This window comes from Centroberyx affinis, unplaced genomic scaffold (assembly GCF_046629955.1).
Source record: "Centroberyx affinis isolate AG114_WGS23_722 - 3 ecotype Tasmania unplaced genomic scaffold, CSIRO-AGI_Caff_v1 ptg001925l_1, whole genome shotgun sequence".
NCBI classification, from domain to species: Eukaryota; Metazoa; Chordata; class Actinopteri; order Beryciformes; family Berycidae; genus Centroberyx; species Centroberyx affinis.
The window spans coordinates 132337-158062 of NW_027280287.1; the positions used below are offsets into that span (position 1 = coordinate 132337).

The 25726-nt window shown below is 40.8% G+C and overlaps 1 protein-coding gene across 1 annotated transcript in view; it reads left to right on the plus strand.

Moving 5' to 3' along the window:
* The first annotated feature begins 17292 nt into the window (after positions 1 to 17292).
* The window catches only part of LOC139653533 (general transcription factor IIF subunit 2-like), a 35700-nt gene continuing 27266 nt past the window's right edge, over positions 17293 to 25726 (plus strand). The window contains exons 1-4 of the mRNA XM_071530395.1: positions 17293 to 17358; positions 18106 to 18179; positions 18337 to 18355; positions 18890 to 19034. Coding sequence (XP_071386496.1) covers positions 17293 to 17358; positions 18106 to 18179; positions 18337 to 18355; positions 18890 to 19034 — 304 coding nt within the window. The remainder of the gene's footprint in view (positions 17359 to 18105; positions 18180 to 18336; positions 18356 to 18889; positions 19035 to 25726) is intronic.

The window sequence follows — 25726 nt, forward strand, 5'->3', positions numbered from 1 at the left end:
TAAATGTTCTCCGGTGTTGGCGCGGCAGAGGAAGCTAGTGGCCGCTAGCGTAGCGAGCTAACGTCAGCTGATGAGCTTGCCAGTTGTAGTTAGCTGGCTAGCTACCTGTGTTAGCTGTTTGCGCCTTTGTTACACACAAGCTAACATTTCATGGTTAGTGTAATAAGATGTTATACTGAAATAATCACTCGTCCTTTAAGCAGAATCACTGTGCAGTGTATATTAAATGCTAGACTGACAGAAAAGTAACGTCAGCTAGCTAGCTGCCACAGTCTCCATCACCGGCTAGTTAAACACAGACTATGGTGAGTCGCATTAGCTGCTGAATTTGCTCAAAGGGAATAAAACGAAAACAAGCAACCTTTTATCCGGTGCACGGTGATGCCAAAAAGTATACGTTCACAGAACAGTTGCGTAAAAAGGCTTAATCCATTCCGTCGAGTCTTCGTTTTTAGTCCAATCTTTGCTGTATCACTCCTCCCCAGCGGTAGCGTTTATCCTGTGTCGGTACGCCTCCTGCACCGCTGCTGTCGGTCTGTGACGAGACGGGAGGGGAGGAGTGCTCGGTAATATGGCGACCGCGCATGGTCCCTGCCGGCCGAGCAGCCAGACATAAAAGCAGTCTGGGAGCAGCGGGGGGAGCGGCGGCGAGGCGGCGAACACGAGCACAGCTTCGCGAAATGTTCCGGAAATTGCCGAGGGAAAGGGCAGCTGGACTCCTATTGGAAACGGGGTTTTGGGAAATGTTCGGGAAATTACGAAGAGAAAAGTATTTTTTTTTTCTATTAAACACAAGCACGTACAAAAGAAGACCGGGAATATTCTACATGTCACGAAATGCACAGAGCAAAGAGTATGGAATATGATATAGGGTACAACCAACTAGGAGAAGTATAGAAATCATGAATAAAAACACTAGGCAGTAACATGAAAACGGGTAGCCTACTGGATGGAAAATAAATGTGTTAAAAAGTAAAGACTGGGGCATGGACATTCTTAGGCATATTTTTCATCATTTTGTGCCAAGGGAAAGGAGCATCAACTGCCCTAATATCACTTTTGCTCACTCCCATGTTAGTTGTATAATTATTGTCTCAAGATATAGCCCAAGCCTGACTAAATGCTAAATTAATTTCAAATGTTTTTCCCACTAATTTGGGAAAAATACAGGGCAGGCCTGACAAATTCATATGGTAAACAATCTTATGCTTTCTGACCTAAAAAAAAAAAAAATGAATGTTGTGGATGGAGCAAAACATCAACACCACAACAGTGTTTCTGAAACAAAGGTAGACAGAGAGGTGCTAGATCTCTCTGCAGACACATGTGTTCACCACACTGAAGGATTATTCTACATACAGGTACTGTTTGGGGCCTCTCTCCCTCTTTCTCTCTCTCTCTCTCTCTCTCTCTCTCCCTCTCCCTCTCTCTCACACACACACACACACACACACACACATACACACACACTTCCATATCTATCTGCTGTAACAAAGAAATTAGACATAAGAATGGCGAGAGACAGAGACATGCTCACTTTAGGTGTTTTACTCTTTTTGTTTCTATGTTTATTTCTTTGTTTTGTTTTCCCTGAAATCTATTTAATGTCTTTTATTGATTATCTTTTTCATCCATTCACTTAGGAAAACACAGGAATGTATTTGTCATGTCAATAAAGCAAATTGAAATTGAAATTGAGGGGGGGAGAGAGAGGGAGAGAGAGAGGGGGGGGGGCAGAAAGAGAGGAGAGACAGACAGAGAGAGAGGGAGAGCGAGGGAGAGAGAGAGAGAGAGAGAGAGAGAGAGAATGTACACATTTGTGGGTGTGTAATGTCGCTACAGGTCAATGAACTCCCATGTTAAAAAGAGACAAGCCTATGAATGTGCATCTCCATTTTCTGTGTTCTGGTGTTTTCTGTCCATCTCTGGACACCAGGACCCCGTTCTGTAAATGACTTATTCTACAGCAAATATCATTTCCTCGTCTCCTCTCCTCTCCTCTCCTCTCCTTTCCTTTCCTTTCCTTTCCTCTCCTCTCCTCTCCTTTCCTCTCCTTTCCTTTCCTTTCCTCTCCTCTCCTCTCCTTTCCTTTCCTTTCCTTTCCTTTCCTCTCCTCTCCTCTCCTCTCCTCTCCTCTGATGAAAATTGCTGCCGATTTTGTGTATTCATGTCTCACATGACTAAGAGTGATAAAGGTTAATATAACATTATTATTATTATTATTATTATAATCATTATTATTATTGTTAATTGTCATCATCACAATCATCATCATCATAAGGTTTATTTATATAGCAGTTTACAAAGTGAATTACAGGAAGGCATAACAACAAGAACAGTAAACTTTACAATAAAATAGGAAAAACAGAATCCAAAACACATGAAAGTATACAAAAATGTGTTTTAGGAAGAAAAAAAAACCGATATGATGATGATATCTCTCAATTGTAGGAAGCAAGACGGCACTACTGTCTGTCACTGTCAAAACTCATCCACCTCCTCAGTTTCTGGCCACTGGCTTTGTGTTGGAGGAGAGATCCGCAATATTTAGAAGAAGATTTCTGATACAACTATTTCAGATTTTCTATTGCTGAGTTGTAAACAGTTCTGGGACATCAGACACTTACTGTTTGCGAGGCGATTCTCCAGTGTTTATAGAGTTTGGGTCCCTAGGTTTTAATGGGAGGTATAACAAGCCAGTCAAACAGAATACTGCTTTATAAAAAAAAAACGTGAAGTGAAGTGAAAAGTTTTATTTTTTTTGTGTGATTTTTCATTGCGATTCATTGTCTTCTGTGAAAGTACATCAGTAAATATGCGTGTATATAAACTTGCTTTTACCTGTATACATTTTATATTTGTTCTTATGAATATTCATGAGAGCTTTGGCAAGGTGGGACAGAGGAGAAGAGGGGAGAGAGACAAACATTTGCCAGAAATAGAGAGAGGAGGAAGAGGAGTTGAGATAAGTGTCAGCGAGGAAGGCAGCAGGGAGAGAGAGAGAGAGAGAGAGAGAGAGAGAGAGAAGAGGGAGAGAGAGGCAGAGATTGACTGTCAGGCAGGCAGACAGGCTGTACCCATCCATACAAATGATGGAGGGAGAGAGCCAGCTAGAGCCTAGTGCAGTGTAAGCGTCTGGTGCTGTCAGCAGCTTTAAATCACACTGGCACTCCACAACAAAAAACACACAGCACTATTGTGCCGCTGCGCTAACAATAATGGTCAATTTACACTCTGGGCTCTGCATTCATTTTGTAAACACTCACTCCTGTAGTGGGTGAAAGTAACAATCTACGACATCTTTGTGTAAATAAATGTCTATTTTGCCACTCTCTATCATTGATAGTGATTCAACCCATCCCCAGGTCATGAAAGGTTTTCCATTGTCTGTTCTAGACACCCGCTGTCTGGTAGGTCTTTCCCCCTGCCGCACAGGAGGTGACGCGTTTTATGTTCCCGGTTTGTTTGTAATAAATAGAAGAACTGGGTAGTAAGCATGAGCTGTGATAGCCACCATGACTGAACAGACAAAGAAAAGAGCTCCACCTACAGAAACTCAAGCTGCATCAACAGAAAATCCAAGGATGAAGACGTCACAGTCCCGCCCACACTGTTTGATTGACAGGTGATCTCTGAGAAGAGCAGTGCAGAAATGAGCACCGAGCTGAAAAAACAGGATCTTGCGGATTACTAATTGAAATAAAAAAGTATTCCAATGTATTCCTATGTTGTGTGATTTCAAATGACCAAAGTACTGTCTAGCTCAGTTGTCTATGAGAAGGCCCGTGGTCAGGCTATAGCTGCAAGTAGTGATTACATCATCCACTACAGGCTGTTAAAAGGCAGGCAGTTGTGGGGTTTTGACAATAAAGAGATGGAGCTGTCACAGTAGAGCGGTGATGATGGTGGCGAAACCGATGTAAAATTCCTGAAACAACAGAGGCTTAGGCCATGGAGAGCAGCGGGCCATGCCCAGTGATGCGGGGCAGGGTGTCTGTGCCTCTGTCTGGGGCTTGTGTCCACTGAGCCTCCCTGCTCTGAATGGAAGCCAGCCTGGATGCCGGCTTTATTTTTGTTGGACGGCCCTCTAAAACAGAAAATTGCAGTGTGTTGTACTCGGTGTTTAAATACCCGGGCCCAGCACATTCATTCATGACTTTTTCTTCCCACACGTACTGTAGCCCACCAAACCAGCTGGGGCATTGCTGCAATTTCACTGTATTGGAATAAAAAAAAGAGAAAGTATGATTAAATAAGACTGTGTAGAATAGAATAGAGCGGGGCGTTGCTGACTCTAAAGCCTAGCGCCCGCTTTATATTCATACAGTTGCACACATTCACGCCTGGAAGCTGCCCAGTGCAAACACAGTCTGCTGTGGGCAGCTGAACAGCTCCACTGGGTGAATCAGAGGTTATGTGCCTTGCTCAAGGGCAGCTGGAGAGCATTACTCATTCATTTTCCCAGCCCATATTTGATGATCTGAACCAGAGACCCTCCAGTCATCAGCCCAGTCAGACCACCCACACACCTTACTCCACATCCAAGGGTGGAAGTTTCTCATGTTACTGTAATTGAGTAGACTTTTTTGTGTACTTGTACTTTTTTGTGTATTTTTCATTAATTTTACTTTTATTTAAGGATGTTTTCACTGAAGTAATGTACTTGTTCACTACATTTTACATCACATCCATTACAGAATACAAATTGTCTGGCTCTCCATAAGCAACAGAAACTAGACAACTGTAAATTGACAAATTGCAAAGCCATTCACAGTGAGAAAAGTAATCTGGCTTTACTTTGTCTCTGCACCTTATTTTATAATTCTAATTTTTCCAATTAAAATAATCTAGTTTGAACTCTGTCCTCTCATCCTGTTAGAATTGCATGGGAAAGATCACATCTAACAATGTTCTTTTTTCTAAAAAAGTAACTCAGTAACCTTTACTCTGAGGACATTTTAGATTAGCTAATTTTTACTTTTACTGAAGTAGATTTTTACTCCAGTACTTTTACTTCTACTTCAGCAAAGTATTCAACAAATATCAGCAAAGTAACAGTTTTTCTACTTGAGTAGGATGTTTTAGTCATTTTCACCCCTGTCCACATCATGATTTAATGCTCACTGATATAATTTCATCAAAATTGATTACTCAAATATTATATTATAGAAATTCATAGATTTTTTTTCCCCTGTCATATTGTTGCATGCTAAAGTTTGAAAGCTACAGGGTTTACATCTGCATGGTATTCTTGTTAGGAAAGTGAGAGTGCTTGTTTTATGTCCCAGGTAAGAGACCCACACAATCTACAGCAGGAATGTATATTCATACACATAACCTTTCAGTGTTTGTTGATGGCTTTAAACTGAATGAGGGTGAGGGCCAAAGGACACGTGCTTTCCATAAGTGTGTGTCAACTAACATGCTCACTTTTGTCCTGGAAGAGTCAACTGGCTTGAGAAAGCAAATCCCCAAGGCCTGATCTCTGACTGTGATAGAGTCAGCACACCAAAGAAATGCAGCGGAAATCATTTTCTATCTCACTTGCATCAGTGATCATTTAATCACAGTGAAAGTTAGAAGACGCAAGCACAAGCATGTGTGTAACTGTATGAATGTGAAGCAGAGTGTTGCTGCAAACCATAATTGAATCAATAAAGGTTTTAAAAAGCCTTCAGCTATGTTTTTATTTTAAAGAATCAATAAAAAATAGATCGGTTGGCTTCAGATTAATAATGTCTCACAAAAATCTGGATCATGGCTTTGCATGTAAAAAGGGCATGTTATCATTATTCATCGTTATTCATTCAATAATTAATTGCACTAGTCTAGCAGAAAGTCAACATAATGAATTAATCAAAACGGTAACCTTAGATCCCCATGCTTGGCTGATGACTGAAAGGGAAACATGAGAGCAGCCATTGGAAATACTGTATTTAATAATAATGAAGGAGAGCATCTAAGATGGCGCAGGCTCCAGGCTTCAGGGCTCAGCTTGACAGAACCAACCTCCTGACCTGCTGGAGCTGCTGTAGGCAACAGGGTTTGGAATGGGTGTTCATGGATGTTGAGTACAGAAATTTCACCATGTACACAACGTCGTTCTTGACTTGTCTTAAAAGGAAGGTCCAGGATTTATAGAAGCCAATCCTATTGATCACTTATCAAGCCCCCGCTTAGGGTATTAAAACATTTTTGACCCCAGAATTTAGTTTCTGAAAAGTTGTCGCCAGCCTTCTGTTAGCATTTGCTGGCAGGTCTAGGGATTACTCAATTTATTTAAACATGACATGTAAGCCATCCCATTTACTTAAGGGTTAGGGTTAGGGTTAGGGCTAACCTTAACCCTAACACAGAGAACAAGTAATTAACTGTTGCATTGACTTGTATGTGATTTTGAAAGAAAATGGTTTCATTCCCTGACATTTCCTAGCGAACGCTTACAGGAGGCTGGTACCAATTTTTCAGTGTAAGCATGTCTTCTCCCACAAATGATGCAGGCACCCCTTGGACCAATCAGTAACAAAATGCATCACCCCTCTAAGTTTCATCAAAATTAGACTGGTGATATAGCAGTTATGGCCTCTCAAAGTTTGAAATTTTGACTTTTAATTATAGCGCCTCTACCTGGCCGATCAGTGTATTTTCCTAAATGCTGGAACACAGTTCAAAGTTGCATCATCCTCCCTACGTTTTGTCAAATCAGACCAGTGCTGTCTGAGAAATCACCTGAAATATCACGCTTGACATTTGAATTCCCTGGTTACTGATCAAGAGGTAATAAGTATAATCCAAGCAATGACATTAGACTTATCATAGATCCTAGAATTTATCTTGATGTCCACCAGTAGGAATAAGACGCTGGTAGATAGTTGTTACTCTGTCTAAATCTTAGGATAGAAAACATTATAGGCAGAGACAGAAGGTAGCAGAGTGCAGTTCAATCAGAGAAGACACAAAATGATGATGATGCACAAAACCAGATGTTCATTAAAATTTATGAGACAAGAGCTCCTGTCTTGTCTTGCGTTGATGCATTCATAGGAGCTAGGAGCTTTCATAGGAGCTTAGCATAGGAGATAAAATCCTATCAAACTCTATAAATCAACTTCTGATGATGAACTTTTTCTGATGAAAGCCCCAGCTCATTGCCAAGAGTCTTCATTGGATGACAATAATGATGAGCCAGAGACCCGGTGGGCGAAAGGGATCGTCTTCCTGCTGGAACTTGCGCTGATGTGAGCGATGTGAGCATGTGAGCGACAGACAGACTGACATGAAACCTGTCAGGTGGTCCATAAAAAACCTTACGCCTGACCGAACCTGTTATGCCTCTTCCACCTGAGGGGCCCCACAGTCAGTATCTATATCCACAATACACATTCACTTCTTATGGGCAGGTTACAGCTCACCGTTCTGTACCTACAAGTCAGTTTACGCCACATCATTAATCCTGTGGAACATTCAGCTTTTTCTCAAAGCCAGTCGGGACGCATCAGGCTTATAATGTGATTGCATTTGCATATGGTGCCTCTTGAATTCTGAGTCATGCCATTGTGCAGATACCTGACTACTATATCATCCTAATCAGAATCCATTTAAGAAGTGCATTAATCTGCGTCATGCTTATACACTGGACAGACAGTCATTTCTAGTTAACCAAGGACACATAAACGCAGGCTTTATACGAACAAAACGATGTCAAATAAAATATTCAGTAGGAGCCTTTGCTATGGTGATACATTGCAGTGTAATGATATACAGCATGTGCTTGGTGTAGTCTCCGCAGTCGGCACTGTAGCTGACACATAAGCAGAGGTTTGCAATTTAGAAATACAAGGAAGTGAAAATTGCTGTTAACTTCAGTAGCGCTCTCTGTTAACTGGTAAATCTCTGAATCTCTGAAGAGCAAATTCAGCTGCACTTGGAGGCCGACGGAAGCTGGATGATGGATGGACTGTCTTTATTGGTGCAGAAAATCCAATGTGTTTCAGCAGAGAGACAAAGAGACAATGGATCTGAAATACTTGTCTAAAAATCTCCTTATGCGAACACATATTCCTCTCCTCGCTCTCTGCGTGCTTATTGGATAACGGTGAAGGACTTTTCTCTGAGGGTCCGCTATCCTGGCAAGCATTGTGAATGTCTTCACATTGCTATGCAGTAACTCCAGAGGAAGACTGTGTGGTGTCTCACTCGCTTTCCTCTACTCTCTGCTTTGCCATGTGACAGGCCCAATCTGCCAATTGAGCACCACCATGGCAACAGTCCTTTGTATACAAATGATTATCTTCTGTATAAAAAAAAGTGCTTCAAACAACTGAAAACATACAAAGTTATCACAGTGTGAATCATGGTTCATACATTATTGCTTGCTATTGCTATTGAGTTTCATATGCATCTAGGCTTTGGATGGATACTCTTTTTAATAAGACAGTTGCTGTCCAAATGATTGTATGTCATTATTACTGTGAGAATATTTTCCTCTCTGTCTGAAGGTTAGGGCGTGTCAGTGGGAGCTGGTAGAGGCATTTCATTCTGTGGTTGATTCATCGTCCCAGTCTGGCCCCGGCAGCGCTGAGGTACACTCAGAGCGTGGGCAACAAAATGCAAACCTCAATGTGAAGATGACCTTGAGAGGAAAGCCAAAACCCTTAGTCATCCACTGCCAAGTTAATTTTATCTGCGATGAAAAAGGATTTCAGAATCTTTCAGCTGTTAGAGGGCTGATAATGGGTTTCTGTCGTTTCTGCAGATTCACAGGAGCCAAACTTTGGTAATAAGAGGAAGTTGGGCTTGGAAGTTACTGTCATTGTCTAAGTGCACGCACACACACACACACACACACACACACACACACCCCCCACACACAACCAGTCATCATGCCACCAGGAATTTCAACACAATCCAATGAGGCCGATAAGCTGCGGCCAGCAGTCGGAGCTCTTCAGAGGCCGCTCCTTCATGTGGCCGAGAGCTTTCTCTCTCCTGAGCTGGATATGTGAATGTGCTGATGGCCGGCGAGCTGGCAGCGAACACTCGCCGCTCTCTGAAAGCAATCTTTGTGCTGGAGAGATTTGGCCAGATCGAGACTGGCTTCTTCTAGGTCACACTGCCGAATGATCCGTTTGGAGCACAGGAAATTATACGGCTCCGTGTGGTTCATCAAGTGCCAGCTACTACCAAAAGGCTTTGTTGCCTGTTGTAATCAAAGTTAGCATCAGAATCACCATATTCGCCAAGGACAATAGTCCAAGCAAGCATGTGCTGTGCCATGGAAGAGTCTGCAGTGTTTCAGCGGATTGCACTGGTTTCACTGGCTCCTTGTTTTGAGAATCTCAAAATTGTAAAGGTAATGATAAAAATATGTATATAGTATAATTTATCACCATATTCCTATATGAAGGGGGAAAAGGCTTAGTATGGATCCTTCGTGTTTTCCCCGGCACCCATGTGCAGGACTTAAACTTACCTGATGTTGGATTTCTCCTTAATAGGTCAGGCAAATCATATCAAGGACAGAAATGATGGACAGAATCAGCCATAATTAGGAATAAATGAATAAATAAATCTATTAAATCTCTCTAAAATACAGACATACTGTAAATAGGCCTAAATGTCAAATAGACATGCATATAAATTTTGACATAAATAAATAACAGTGAGCATAAATAAATAAATGAGTAATATAAGTAAGAAAAATAATCTATATAGTGTATAGTAAGATATTTCCCTATTTATTTATGTCTGTATATGTGTCAGTCAAACACATGTGGGTGATGTGTAACACACTGCTGGTTCATCATTGTCGTAGTGCCTTACTCGGTTGGATTTGCCTTACTTGGCTGACAACAAAACAACTTTGTCTGCTACAAAGTTCACACACAGTTAGGCAACAAGTTGGCCGCTGCTGAGAAGAATTAGGCTATAAGCTGGTTACTGCCAAGAAGCCTGGCCAGGCCAATGGGAGCCACGATTAAAGCTGCAATATCCAGATAATTAAGAGATTTGGCTGCTACTGCAGAGGAGAACGATGCTTCCCCTGATTACCTGCTTTTCCATAGAGACAATAATCAATAACTTCAGTCACAGCGGTCAGTGAACTAGTTTGATTGTTACACCTTGGAACATCTTATTAGCATATTATGATGCAGTAAATATAGAAATAAATCAGTAGAGAAATAAATAAAATAAGGAAATGTATGTATTTTATGTTGATTACACATCAGTTTACTGATTTATCTACTGAATTATTTTAACTTTTATTTTTCATTTATTTTTTGACATTGAGATTGATTCCTTGGCATATTATTTGATACATGTATTTATTTTTGTATTTATTTATAGGTTTATTTATTGAATCATTTATTTCCAATTATGGCCGATTCTGTCCTCCATAAAGGAGCCAAGTCAACCACAAGGTGGCAATACATACAAATCAGACACAGTGGAGGATGCTCATGTTAAGTGTCTGTTGGTAATGTTTTAGTCACAATGATACAAAAAACTAAAGAAACATTTTTACATCTTGTATTATCTAATCTCTCCTAAGGGGCGACACTCAAACTAAATGCTGATGCAGCCCAGACTGAAGCACCAATATCATGTTACTGCTGGAGAGGCACTTCATCCCAGCATGCACCTGCAGTAGAGCTACACTCCACTGATACACTGTGATGATATTATCAATGACATTCAGGGATACATAGGCTAAAGGGTTTATCTTTTAGAATGCTGCTTTATTAATGTTGATTTAACTGATTGATCTGACTTAGCTGTTTTGTTAGAGAAATCCAAATGTTAATAAACCTACCAACAGCTGTACATAATTATTGTTTGGATGTCAGTCACTGTCAATACAACTCTTTCTTCTCTGATAGGTGACAAAGATCTGGTGAGCTTGCATTAAAGTTATCTATACTAGTGTCCACTTGTCCTGTGCATAAAACACAGCCAACATAATTATATTTCATCTCCTCAGGATGAATCAGATGTTCCACTAACAGAGAGAGACTACGGCAGGAGAAGGCCTCATCCCAACTTCAAAAACCACAGAAATCTGGAGAAAAAAAACGGGTAGAGCTGTAATGAAGCCTCTGAACAGTTCAGTATAGACTATCTCCTACAGTATATTTTCCTCACTGGCAATGCTCTGGTCGCACTGCACCGTACAGCTTTCTGGCGGAAGACGCTGCTTGCTACCGTAGGGTGACCAGAGCATTGTCAGTGAGGAAAATATAGGAGATAATGAGGTAAATACTGGAATTTTGGACTTTTGGACCCACAGTGCAATCATTTGGCTGCAAAATACTTACAAAGAAATTTGATGGACATTTTATGTGTTTCTTGAGCTGTAAAAAGTGTAACTTAATAGTTTGTAAGAAGGCTGAGATAGAACTACTAACTGTGAACTAACTCACTCTGTGTTTGGTGATCCTACAACCTTTGGGTAAATAATGACTGAATTTTCATGTAATTTTGGGGTGACCTTTTCCTTTGAGAAGGTCATCAATACACTGGGCAGCTTTTCCAGTAACTCTGCTGGGTGAGAGTGATCAAGAGTTGTTCCAAAATTGTTGTTTCAATCTGATAGCAGCATAGGCCCACTGCTGCCAGGATCTGAATAGATTTCATCTCACTTTGCTGCCTGTTAGTGATAGTGTTGCTCATCTACAGGGTTCTAATAATTGCCTAGTGTATCACCATGTCAATAGTACCATGTTCAACACTTGCCTTATAACTCTTGCACACACTTGTTGACATCCCAGGATTTGGTAAGTGTGCTGCAACTAAGAAATATGCAACTCTAACTATGAAACTCACACATTAATAGGGCATAAAGGTTGTTTTGGGTCCAGGCCAAAACTGTCATCCATCCCGTGCTATTGGTGATGTCAGCACCTGTGCTTTCATCATACAGTAGCAGGAGTTGGCCGGGCTTGATGTGCCGGGACGGCTTGTACACAACCCAATGCTGTAATGTCTGGCCCCATGTGGAGTGGGGCTGTAATCCTTTGCTTGGAAGACCTAGGCATGGGAAGGGGACTAACAGGTCAACTCCACCCCCGACTGCTTGGGCCAATCACCCACCCAGCCGTAAACCAAGATTACTGAAACCGAAACTGGAAGCAATTATTCTCACTTGAATCAAGCAGGCCACCCTAGTAAGGGACGGATGAGATCCTTGGGCCAAACCCCTAGGGAATCCCAAGGGTGGAAAAGCCTGTTCCAGTTCAAGTCCAAGACCAGACTGGGATGCTGGAATGTGAGAACTCTATATCAGGCAGGGAAGCTAGTGCAACTAGCCAAGGAGATGAGAAGATACAATGTCAGTGTAATAGGAGTTAGCGAATGTAGGTGGAACACCTTTGGGGAAGTCACCACAGCCACAGGAGAGAGGTTTCTGTACTCGTGGAAGGAGAGAGAAGAGGATCCACATATGCAGGGTGTTGGCTTAATTCTCTCCAAAGTCACTGCCAGAAGCCTTCTTGAGTGGGAACCAGTTTCAGACAGGATCATCACTGCTAGATTTGCATCCAAGGGTCGAAATATCACCATCATCCAGTGCTACGCACCAATAAACTTGGCTGAAACTGAAGAGAAGGAGAAGTTCTACCAACAACTGCAAGCGTCAATGCAGAAGACCCCAAGGAGAGACATCCAGATAGTCATGGGAGACATGAATACCAAGGTGGGGAGGGACAACGAGAACTGGAAGGGTACCATGGGGACAGAAGGGCTTGGGGAAATTAATGAGAATGGAACTCTCTTTGCGGACTTCTGTGCCTTCAATGAACTGGTAATTGGAGGGAGCTTATTCCCACACAAGCCCACACACAAAGCCACATGGATCTCTCCCGATCTAAACACAGAGAACCAGATTGACCATATAACCATAGCAAGAAAATGGAGGAAGCTACTCCTCGATGTGAGGGTAAAGAGGGGAGCAGAAATCGACTCTGACCACCACCTGCTGATAGGGGAGTTTAGACTAAAGCTAACTGCTAAGACGAGGGCACGTAGTAGGGCACAGAGAAGGTTCAACATCAGAAAGCTAAGGGATCCACAGGTCAAGCAGGATGCGGGGCTCACACTGAAAAACAGATTTCTTGTATTAGCAGGAGCAGGAGAGGTTGAGGAAGAATGGGGGAACTGCAAGAAAGCCTTCACAGAAACATGCGAACATGTTTTGGGGTATACTAAAAGGGAAAGAAAAGACTGGATCTCGGATGACACTTGGCAATCCATAGAGGAAAGAAGGGACCTCAAGCACAAGTGCAACAAGACAAGAAGGGATAAGAGAAGACATGTTAACGAACTAGCATGTGAGGCAGAAGTGGCAGTTAGAGAGCGGAACATGAAAGAACTTTACAAGATCACGAGACAACTGGCAGGGAAGAACAGGACCGCCAGCCAACCAGTAAAAGACAAACAGGGCAAAGTCCTCACCAAGGAATTCCAACAGCTGGACCGCTGGAGAGAACACTTCGAAGAACTCCTGAACAGACCTCCCCCAGAAATAAGACCAGAGATCAGCATGGAATCAGCTGAAACCCTAAAGGTCAACTGTGGGAGGATCTCAAAGGACAAAATCACAAGAGCCATCAAAAAGCTGAAGGTGGGCAAAGCACCGGGAGCTGACAACATTCCCCCTGACATTCTGAAAGCTGACACAAAAGCAACCACTGAGGTTCTGTACCACCTCCTTAACAAGATCTGGGATACGGAAGTAATCCCGGCAGAATGGAAGACGGGCTTAATGGTCACCATTCCTAAAAGAGGAAACCTCAGTGAGAGCAACAACTGGAGAGGCATAATGCTACTGTCCATCCCCAGCAAAGTTTTCTGTAGAATCATTTTAGACAGGATATAATCGGCCCTGGACAAGCAGTTAAGGAAAGAGCAAGCTGGATTCAGGAAGGATAAATCATGCACAGATCATATTGCCACACTTAGAATCATTGTGGAACAGTGTATAGAAAGGCAAGCCCCCCTTTATGTTAATTTTGTGGACTTTGAAAAAGCCTTTGACAGCCTGGACAGGGAAACGTTGTGGAAACTCCTAGGTCACTATAGTCTACCCTCTAAAATCATAAATTTAATAAAGAACATGTACCAAGATTTCAATGGCCATGTCATCTGCAGGGGCAAGCTGTCAGACACCTTTGCCATCACAACAGGAGTATGGCAAGGTTGTCTCTTTTCTCCTATGATTTTCCTGGCCACCATTGACTGGATCATGAGGAGAACAACCCAAAACCAACAGACAGGAATCCAGTGGCCCTTGTTCACCCAGCTCGAGGACTTGGATTTTGCAGATGACCTAGCATTAGTCTCCGAAAACCACACACACATGCAGCAGAAGACAGATAGACTACAGGATAGCAGTGAGCAGCTTGGACTTAAGATCAATACGGGAAAAACTAAGACCATGAGAATAAACCCGAAAATACTCGATCCCATCACACTCAGGGGGGAGGCCATAGAGGACATGGAGCATTTCACCTACTTAGGGAGCAATATCAGCAGGGATGGAGCAGACAAGGACATAGAGCTATACGCACTGGTAAAGCACAACAGGCATTCAAGATACTACGGCCAATCTGGTTATCAAACCAGCTCTCCAACAACACCAAGCTACGTATCTTCAATACCAACGTGAAGACTGTCCTGCTCTACGGTTCTGAGTCGTGGAAAACCACCAAGGCACTCACAAGCAAGATACAGGTGTTTGTCAACAAATGCCTACGCTACATCCTAAAGCTATGGTGTCCCATCAAAATCACAAATGAGGAACCTTGGAGGAATACCATCCAGGAAAACATAGCTACCACAATCAAAAGAAGAAAGTGGAAATTGATAGGCCACACCCTTAGGAAGGACACAAATAACATCACAAGACAAGCCCTAGACTACAATCCACAGGGAAAGAGGAAACAGGGTAGGCTGAGAAACACCTGGAGACGTTCCACGCTTCAAGACTTGAAGGAAATCAAAGTAAGCTGGCAGGTAGCAAAAGAAGGTTTAAGTCAAGTAAGTCAAGTCCAAAACTGTCATTACTCATGCATAAACCACATATCTGGTTTATCTATTTATTCCTGCAGCCAATTAGAATGAGCCTCCCTGGACCTCCAGCTGTGGGTGAAACGACCGCTGTGGAGACGCTCTGCCAGCACCACCATGTGCACCACATCAAGCTCAAAGAAGTCACTGTGGAAAAGATCACACAGGCAAAGACACTCATTTACCTGCCTGATGGATTTCATTTGTCAGTCACCTGCTGTGATACAGTGGGAGAAAATGTGCTGCCCTCTTGTGGAAATATACTGCCATCTTCCTCTGTGAGGACAATGTCTATTTGGCAGAGAAGTTGTGATTAATCATAGTTCTTACCTCCTAAATGTCAATGTGGTGGAAGTTTTCTGTAATAAGAGAGACTTGGAGATGAGAAGTTGTCTTTCTGTCGTCTTTATTGCTTGCAAGCAAGGCATGATGCATTCACAACAGGTGTGATCAGCAAAGGGCGAGAAACCAAGCCTTTGTCTCTGTCTTAGGGCTGAATCCCCAGAAAGCCTGGCCCATCCCTATCTTAGGTATCTTCTGATAAGAAGTTTCGGTGCATAACAAAATCCAGTTTGTACTGGACACTCAAGGCCATCTCTGGGCAGAACTTTTGTTTATCTCAAACTGGTGGAGAATAGAAAATTACTGAAGGCAGAGACAGCATTCAACTGAGAAATGGTATCATGCTTGATACATGATGAATAGAATGGCCAGGTTTCGGAGATAAAAGATTTCCAGTGCAAACAAGGACCAATTCAACTAGCCACTGTCTTATCTGTCTCAGGTCAGGTCAAAGGCATGTGCTCAACAGCAGTTTGTAAATTTCCACACAGAGATGAGCTCTCATAATAATACAAAGAGAGTACAGTACAGATATTAAAGACATAATAGTATAATAGTGTAATTTCCTCCACAGTCAGCTTCAGTAATTCTTATTTTTCAATCCCCAAGTATTTCTCCAATAATAATGGGTTTAATGAGCTCGAGGGTCATGAAACATACATGGGCACATGAAATATGAATATGAAAAAAGTGAAAAAAAACACTACAATTTGAGATTTTCACATGACAGCAGCATGTCATGCACATTAATTGCTGAGCCCACATTCATTTTTCCAGGATCATATGCTGCAGGAGGAGATACTGAGTAGAGGTACTCTTTTTTTTTTTCTAATTACTTACTGTATTTAATTAGGTAGTAGAGGAACTATTGGCAACAGCACGAGAAAGATTGCAGGTTAGCTGTAGATCCACATGGTGATGCTGCCAGTCTCTCTTAACCATAAAATGGGGCATGTCTTTGAAAATGAAATGTCAAATGCCTTTTCAATAGCCTACAATTTTAATATTGCCTCCGAATGTGCATACAGAAATTGGATTATTGCATTTAAATGGTAATTTTGGTCCAAATAATGCATAAACAAGTGGAAAATGAGTGGAAAATGTGGGAAAACAGGTTGTGGGACTGCATTTTCATTTTCCAATTTGCATTAACATTTAAAGATTTCCATACTGAATGAGCTTCCTCATTCCATGTTCACTTTGTTTTTAAATCACTTGGACAAGTATTTTTATAATATTTTGAAATTATTTAAATTTTTCTCCTTATTTATGTTTGTCTCATTGTTCCTGTTTTATCTTTTCTATGTTCTCTCCTTGCATAAATGTATGAAGTTAGTGCTTTTTGTACTTAATTCCAATGTTACACTAGATTTTATCTTGTGGTAGGGCCACATGTGAATTTTTTTTTCTCAGAACTCAAATTTTTCACATGGCCCTTATCCTCTTCCGCATTATCTTTCATAAAAATCTGAAAATTAAAGAAAAAAAATATCTTCGTCAAACTTCCAGAGATTGCCTGGCGGTTTGGTCTTCAAAATAAAGCCGCAACAGTTGTAATTTTAAAAAAAGAATAATGAATATTGAGGTCTAGAAAACAACTTTTTGAAGAGATAAAATCAATTGTATTTGACAATATTTCAAATTTCTCCTTAAACATATTCTTCATTTTCACTGTGGTGTTTATGTAATACACGAAAACGTTGCAGCACATGCACGTTCTTAAGGGTTTTTATTTTGAAAGTTAACACAGGAAGTACAGATTTGTATTCAGTCTAGCTTGATGCTGGTAACTGGAGACGTAAAACGGGGAAAAAGTCAGTCTCGGTCTACTTTACAGGTGGAAAGGGAAGCTTGCGGAGTTTCACAGCTCTGACAACATTCACAAATATGTCCGACAAAGGGGAGATTAATCTAACTGGAATCAAACAAAGTCAAGGTGTATGGCTTGTAAAGGTTCGCCCAAAATTAACCTTCTATCCCGGTTGGTAACGTCAAGCCATTCAAGAATCTGGCAGTTTGATGGTAATGTTGCTTATCGGCAAACGCACACACCTGGTAGAATATGACTTCAGAGTTTATAAATCTTCACAGTCGTCTGGTAAATTCGGCATACATATAATCCATCAAGCAACCCTTCAGTACAGTAAAATCTACTTTTAGAAACGGTTCAGCCTGTTCGCCTCCACTCTCCACGGTGTGTTTTGGTAGAAGAAGATGGAGTGAATAGGCTAACAGCCGAACGAACTCTAAAAGTTGACATTTTATTGAAATAAGTGCTACTTGGTGTATTAGATATAGCTGTTACGTGCCGAATTGAAGATTTGCCCCAAATGATTCGTAAAAGCTCTACCAGGTGTGTTGTGTGTGCTTTTGCGATAAACAAGGCAGCATTGATTGGATTGGTTGATTTAATTTATTCGCTGTATCTTAAAAACAACTAGGCTACATGAAAATGATTCAGCCAGAAAATAAATTCACGTACAGTTAAGAAAAAAATCATCAAGTATAACACAATAAAGCTCAGGAGCTTATTTCAATTAAACTGTCAGATTTTTTAATAGAGATTGGCTTGACGCGCTCTTCATATGAGAACGGAACATGTAGGGGCTAAGGTGTGTGTGGGTGTGTGTGTAAACTACCTGTTCTATGATAATATCCCACAACTTTACCTAACCACTTTTGTGGTTTTATCTCCATCAGGTTCCCAAGTATTTATCTCAGCAATGGGAAAAAGCCACAGAAAAGGGAGAAGTTGGGAAGCTTACAATTGTAAAGTATGCATATACCTTATTCAATCTTCTTATTGAAGTGTTAAATTGAACAGCCTGCAGTTTTAAGACATGACACTGTAGCATTGTGGGAACATGCTTGAAACATCCATCTGATTATCATGAAAATTATAAATATTTTCTATCCTGTCTGGCTTGACAGGAAACAAGGCAAAGCAGAGGTGAGCCTGCTTCACCTACTGCACATAATACTTTGTAGTAGGCTACAAGTTAAAGTCTGTGGGTTAGTGGGAGTGACATTCTCCTTGCACACTTCTAATGGTGGTTAAGATCTTTCAAGCCCTTTTACATTTGATTCAGCATAAGAATTTAAGAAATTTTCACTCATTTCATACTGCATACATTCCATATTTTTTTATATATTTTCACATTTTTTTCCTGTCAGTATGTTCTTCTGCTCTTATTTTGCACATCCTCCTAATGCTGTAATTCATATTTTTTCATACTTATTATTCATACATTTCTACCTAACACATTCTAGTGTTGAAAAAATGTAGCTTTTATGTTAAATTCCACCCCATTTGTTATGTTATATTCTATTTTTATTCTTATGTATCTTATCACTGTTTGGCTGCTGCAACGACCCAATTTCCTCACAGGGATCAATAACGTTTCATCTTATCTAATTTCATTTCACCTTATCTTGACAAATGAAGTAAAGCGCAGGTTGTCTAAAGGACTGCTGTATTCCTCAGGTGTGTTTCACCCTGAAGGAGGAGCTGACCAGCCTGAGCTCTCTGGGAGAGAAGGCTGCATTGCTGAAGGTCCCTAAGGATCACCCCTTCACCATGCACACAGTGGGTGGGCAGACCCTGGCCGTCTTCACCCAGAGCAACACAGGTCAGTCTCCAAACTAGCCACTCCAGCCGTCTTCTCTGTATTTTCTCCAGTTTGAATGTAAAAGCTCAAACAGACATGGGGCCCCCAGAGCCCGTCTCCATTTATTGTCAGTGGAGGAACTCCATCCCCAGATGACTTGGCATCACAGATTAAAGTCTTAGTTCTTCTAACCTCCCTGCTTTTCTAGCTTCGGAAGAAAGTTAACATTCACCCATTGATTGTACTGTAAACTTCACGGGAATAACTTGACTGACTTCTGTTTTGCGGTGGAATTTTGCCTCAAGGCATGGTGTGTCATGCCGCTTTCTGAGCCAGAGGGATTTGCAGGGATTTGCATCAGACCCTGAGCATAAAAATAACTGTAACCGTATGGTGGGTGTCTACATGAGCTTGCCAGGGGAATTAGGCGATTGCTTTCTTTTGTGATGATTCTGTTTGATGGCATGCATGTACCAGACCGATAAAAGTAAATAATAACAAGTTTTATTTAATTAGCTCTTCAAAAACATAAGAGGAGGGGATTTGTAGAAAAAAAATATATCAGCAAGTAAGATTAAATTAAACAAAGTAGAATGGAAAAGATCAGTAGAATGGAATAAAATACAATAGATTAAGAAATGATGAAAAAACAAAAACATGATAAATATGCTAAAGTTATATAAGGTAAAACTGCCCCCATAAAGTCAATAAGAGAAGCAGGAGAGTTTTTCAAATGGCCTTAAAAGACAACACTGATTTATAGCCTTATCCAAAGCCCAGGGGGGGAAATGGAAAATGCAGAATCACTGTTAGGATTCAGTCTAAACTTTAATTTGATGAAAAGGTATGTGATATAGTCAGGGGCCGTATGAGTCAGTAAAACCTCAGAATCACTTGTGAGGATCCCAGGGAGCCGGTGCTCAAGTAAGGGTGAAATGACTGCTTCTCATCGTGCTGGTTAAAGGCTCGGCAGGATGCAAATAGCTGAGCTGCTGGCATAAAAATGAAAGTGGATGTTGTGTGTTTGAATGATGCGGGAACATGTTTAGAAAGAAAAGGACGAGGTTCAAAATTGATGCCTCGGGGGATACTGCAAATAATTTGTAATGATGATAATGACAAATGTCAAGCAAAAAGGATTAAAACCGAACATTTGTCAGTGTCTCCTGCTGAAAAGGTCAAGTGCAACGTGCCGTGCTGTGAAGTCTGCTTAGAATTTAGTTTGGACTATTAAGGATGAGTGGATTCAAGGCTGCTTTCTGTAAAACCAGTTTGGAGGTAGTCTTAAGGGTTCTCACCAAGCATGATTGAACAGAGAAAGAAAAGAACGCCACCTACAGAAAGTCACATCATCAACCGAAAATCCAAGGAAAAACAAACTCAGGAAGGCAAGCGTGCTAAACTGGAATATGACTCTCCAAGATGAGAACGGACTGAGCGACGCAGATGTGGCTCTTTTCCTTATTGGCCGCTAGGTCTCCCTATTGTTTATTGGCCATAGTCTACATTGATTAACTTTATTATCATGTTTGGCCAGTGCCTAAATTGAGTTGCAAGTTAGCCAACTTTTGAAAGTCAAAAGGGAATTTGTTGGTAGTCAAACATCTGTGAAACGTTTCACAGCTAATTGGAATAACGGCAAATTTGTCTGTTTATCTTGGTTTCGTAAGTTTTATGGTAGCTCAGTTACCAGGTTAAAAGTACTAATATAGGTCTGTTGCTAACATTACTGTGATCTTTCACTGTCTTTTGTCGATATAACATTATCAGATGAGGATTTGCTAGCGCCTATTAATGTATATGCAATAATAATATAACTAAATAGTTATAACATCATCTTATATGTGTTTGTGATACTTATGTAGTGTAGATATTACTGTCTTTGACAAAATTCAGTTGTTCCATTATTTGTAGTTGCTTGACCAGTCTCAGCAGACTAGCCAAGCTGACATTTGATATTCAAGTGCATTAAAAGCCAATACTTTGATATTTTTTACATTCATTTCATTCATGGAAACCTTGCTATGTGCACCACACTGCACGTTGAAAACGTGAACTGGGTTATCCAGAGTTATCACAGTCTGCGTTTGGTGAATGAAAAATACATCAGATTTGGAGCCACATGTTAAAGTGATTTGCATGCCATTCCTGATTGGATCTATTTGTTAATTTCTATAGTTGTTAATGTGCATTGTAGATGTTTTGCAATTACGCTTTGTTGTTAAAATGGCCAAATGCTTCTTTGACCTGGTTTGGATGATTAGATCTTCAGTGCATCTTGAGTTCATTTACACCTGGAGTTGGTTTGTTTTTTTCTCTGTCTGAATACAATGAAAAAGTACATTGATTTAAGTGGTGAGAAGCAGCTAAAAGAAACAGGAATAATTTCTTATTAAACAGTTACTCGAGCACCACAACTGGGATGAGCTGCACAGGTGGAAGGGATAGAAATTCAAGAGGTAGCTTCAGTAAAAGGGACAGCTATATGTCTGTATTCATGGAAAAATCAATTTCTTCTTCAGCAAATAATACTCTCACAGAGGTCAAAGTTAACAGTTTTTGTCAAGAACGCGGAACAAGGTGCAAGCAAACAGGAATATATGAATTAGATTATTTCTGTTACTGGATTCATTGGAGTTGAGTACAGTCACTATAAAATGTATTCACCCCCTTGACTTTTTGGTTGTAATATTCTTGTGCTGCAAAATTAGTTCAAAATACGTTGCTTTGGGATTATTGGTCTAAAATCCCTCCATCACTATACACCAAAGTACAAATGGTGCATGATCAGTGTGTTTTTTCTTCTCTAATTTTACTATGGAATTCAATGGACGGAAAAAAATGAAAACTGAAAAGTGCTCCTTATGTCCTTTATATGTAGTGATGGAAGGATGCTAGTTTATTTTTAGCCCCACGACAGCAGGGGCTCTATGGATGGCATCGTCGGTCGGTCGGTAGCCACTGTATATCCAGAAATTTAATTAGGATACGTTGAATGGTGAGTTGGACTTCTGCAACATAATAAACATGTAAGATTTCCCAGAAACAGTTTCAAGGTCCCATATCGTGTAAAACAGGATTCCCATTGCCTCTTTGGTTATAAAGGAGTTGGATGTGCTGTCTAAATATGGTGAAAGTATCAAAACGCACGGTCGCCATCTAAATCCACACAATCCATATTAGAAAAGCGAGCCTCTAAACGAGCAGCTTGGACTTCCGTAACTTTGTGGCGTCACAAAGGTTCGCTCATTATCATTTTTGTAAGAAATAATAGATGATAGATATAATAGAAATAATAGATTTTCAAAGCAGTTGAGCGGTTGTCATTGTTTATTACCGGAGAGTTTTCCCTACCTGTCGCGCTGGGCTGCAGTGTCTCACATTTCACTTTTGAAACGGTTAGCCAAGGAGAACAGAGGGGTCATTAATATTAATGAGCCTTAAAAGCACAGCAACAGAAACAGCCTGTTCTTGGTAAGGCTCAGAGAGATGCTGGGAAATGAACGTGTAAAAATGGATTGAGAGTGTTTTTGGTACATGACGCCACACAAACGGCTTTGAATGGACCTCAAGACAGAAAATAAAACACTGGAAAGTGTAGAATATGGGACCTTTAACATCTGTTTTATGTGTCAGCTTGGTTTCCACCACAGGGGTAGAAATCAACTACAGTATGCCCAAAGCTATATTTAGTCCATATCACTATGCTAATGTCTCACCACGCACCATTTAATCAGGAATGCTCAAATGGTGATTTGATTCTCTGCAGGCTACTGTCATGGCAACATTGACGTTTTCCCAGCAACTGTTGCACATCAACTACATCCCCTCTGTCGTTTGTAGCCTCCCTCCACCAAACTGTGCCAAATAACATGAAGAGAAATTTCAAATCGAAGCTTTCTGTTGATCAGGGCGCACTCTGCGGCCACAAGGCTTATTCTCTTACCACCCTCATGTACTTTCGCTGCACCCACTCTTACATGTGCATTAATACCTCCTACATGCGATAATGGATTTCTTTCTGTCTGTGTCTCTTTCGTAAGCGTTTTTTTTTCTATCATGTTAGTGTTCTCTCACCACCCAAAACCAGTTAAACCTTACAAAACATTGTTCCCAGCTCACATGTTAGGAATAAACAAATTACTTACTTACTGAAAATACTAGTATTTTTAAGTATTGGCTGTTAATGCACTTGAATATCAAATGTCAGAGTAGATGATTGGTATAACGTCTTTGTGTTTGTGTGTGTGGAAGCGTGGCATTTACGCAGCATCAAACCTCTCCTATCTTAAAGGTGTCAGCGGTCCAGTCGGTTGGCTCAACTGTGAAAGTGCGCCGGATAAATATGCTGAAATAAAAAGTCAGATAATGTCCTCGGAGGTGTAGTGGGTACTTAGTTACCATTTACCTGACAGTCGTTCAGCTCCTCCCACACTCGCCCACAGGAAGATGTACTGTATGACACCGTTTGCCCACACACTCCCATACACACACACACACACGCAGGCTCTGGCTCACTTACCTGCACTCGCATACCTGAACTCGCTTGATCTGCACTTGCACTCTCATCCTCACACACTTTTTTTTTTTCCCTGTCAAACACACACACACACACACACACACACACCTACCTCCTCACACCCACTCACATTTCACTGATTCTTGAGAACCGGGATGAAGCAGGTGTGACGTTTGAAAAAAATGAGATTTACCATATGAGGGAATTTAATCAGATGTGTTTTATAGGACGAGTTCTCAACTGTCAATCTCCCGATTTTACCTTTTTTCTTTTCCACAAAATACATCTTCTTCATGTCACTACTTGGTTTGTGTCTACATCATCAGACAGAATAAAAAACACTGTACTTTTATTTATTGTGTTTAACACAGCTTTAGAGCCTCAACATCTTCTTTCCACATCGACTTTTGTTCATTTATCATATTACCCTAAATTCCTTTTAAAAAATCTCCCCTTAATCTTCCCCTTAATTTATCTCTAGTATTAAAGGTATAAGAAGATCATTTTGGACATCAACAATCAAGTTTAGAGAAATTAATGCTTTAATAGAGCACATTTATTTAAAATCAAGGTCCATCTGCACATCTGACGGACGTGGCAGTGGGCTGTCGCATTATTTTAACCACTCAGTTGATTCTTGTTCAATCCGAAGGACTGCAAATACCTTCAAATGAAATAAACCACTTGAAAATCACCTAGAGTAGGTGAGGAGTTGACATAACAGCAGTGATAATCTTTAATATCAAGAAAATAACAATTTATATAAAAATGAAGTGAAGAGAAAAAACTGAAACTTGCATGAAAAATACATGTGCCTACATGGTGGTTTAGGAGTTAACAGCATCTACAGCAGGATGGTCTGTCTCCTGTAGACATACTGTAGTTCTTCAGTCATTTCTGCTGCTGCTCAGACAGATTTTCTGAACCATCTGAGTCACAGAGAAATCACTGTCCTTCACACAATGAACTCAACATGATGGCATACAGTACAATATTGCTACATTACTACTGCTGCTACTACTACTGTTTATACTGCTACTACTACTGCTGCTACTACTACTACTACTACTACTGTTAATACTGCTGCTACTGCTACTGTGGAAGAAAACTTTGTCTTCACCCTGTTTGTTTGGCTTTGCTATGTATCTTTATTCTTGCGAGATAGTGAGCTTACATAAACAGCAGGTAGCAGTCAGTAAGTCACAGAAGAGGAAACAAAATAGTGCAGCTTATATACTCTTTCTATGCATAGGTAATTAGTCAAGCCTTAGCAGCACATCTCGTTGGTTAGTACTCTGCTTCAAGGTTATTACTTCATTCTAAGGAGACAAGTTACATACAATATCTTCTAAAACTCATTGTCTTGTTCTGATAACTGTGGAAACAGCACAGCTGCAGTTAAAGACTACTGATTGTCTCAAGGACAAACTCTGCTACTGGGCCGCATCCCATAGCTAGTAATATTCCATTCTTCTACACTACTAGTACTACTGCTACTACTATGGGTCTATTACAGTAATACTTCGCTACTACTACTACTACTACTACACTACTACTACTAGTCCCGTGTTTCTTGATATCTAACCAAATATCCAGATCAACATTAGATTGCAGGGGTCGGTAATTCTCTGCTGGTTTTGGATTTTCACAGAATAAACTTTTTCCTTCAGGGAGCCCCAGAAAGCAAAATGGAGCTGATTCAAATCAGAAAACCCTCCTCCATATGTGTTAGGAAATGTGTAATCCAGCCAGCCACACACTGGCTCATCCTTGTGATCCAGACAGTTCTGACAGCCTGTATAATGCTTTTCTCTAACGCTCTTATACATGTATTCAATGAGCTAACAAGTGCTATGTGCTGCTAATGGTGACCGCCAGTGATTTGACGCACACATGAATGGTGCGTTGACACGGCTTTTGTAATGTAACGCTGCTAGCTAAGTCTTCCTCCATTATTTTTCCTCTCTTTGTTCTGCTTTGTCCCAGCGAGGACCAGGTATTGATTAAGAGGTTGCTAAGCAACAGGCATAGTTGCCACAGAAGCTGGCAGAGGAGAACAGAAAGCCAGATGTAATGTACTGTTCTGTTGCAGCCCATCCTTCCTCTAGCTACCTCTATGGGAGCTTTTCACAACAACTTATCCATTGAAATTACTCAAAGCTCTCATCCCTGCCTGTGTTCCTGGATTTCCTGC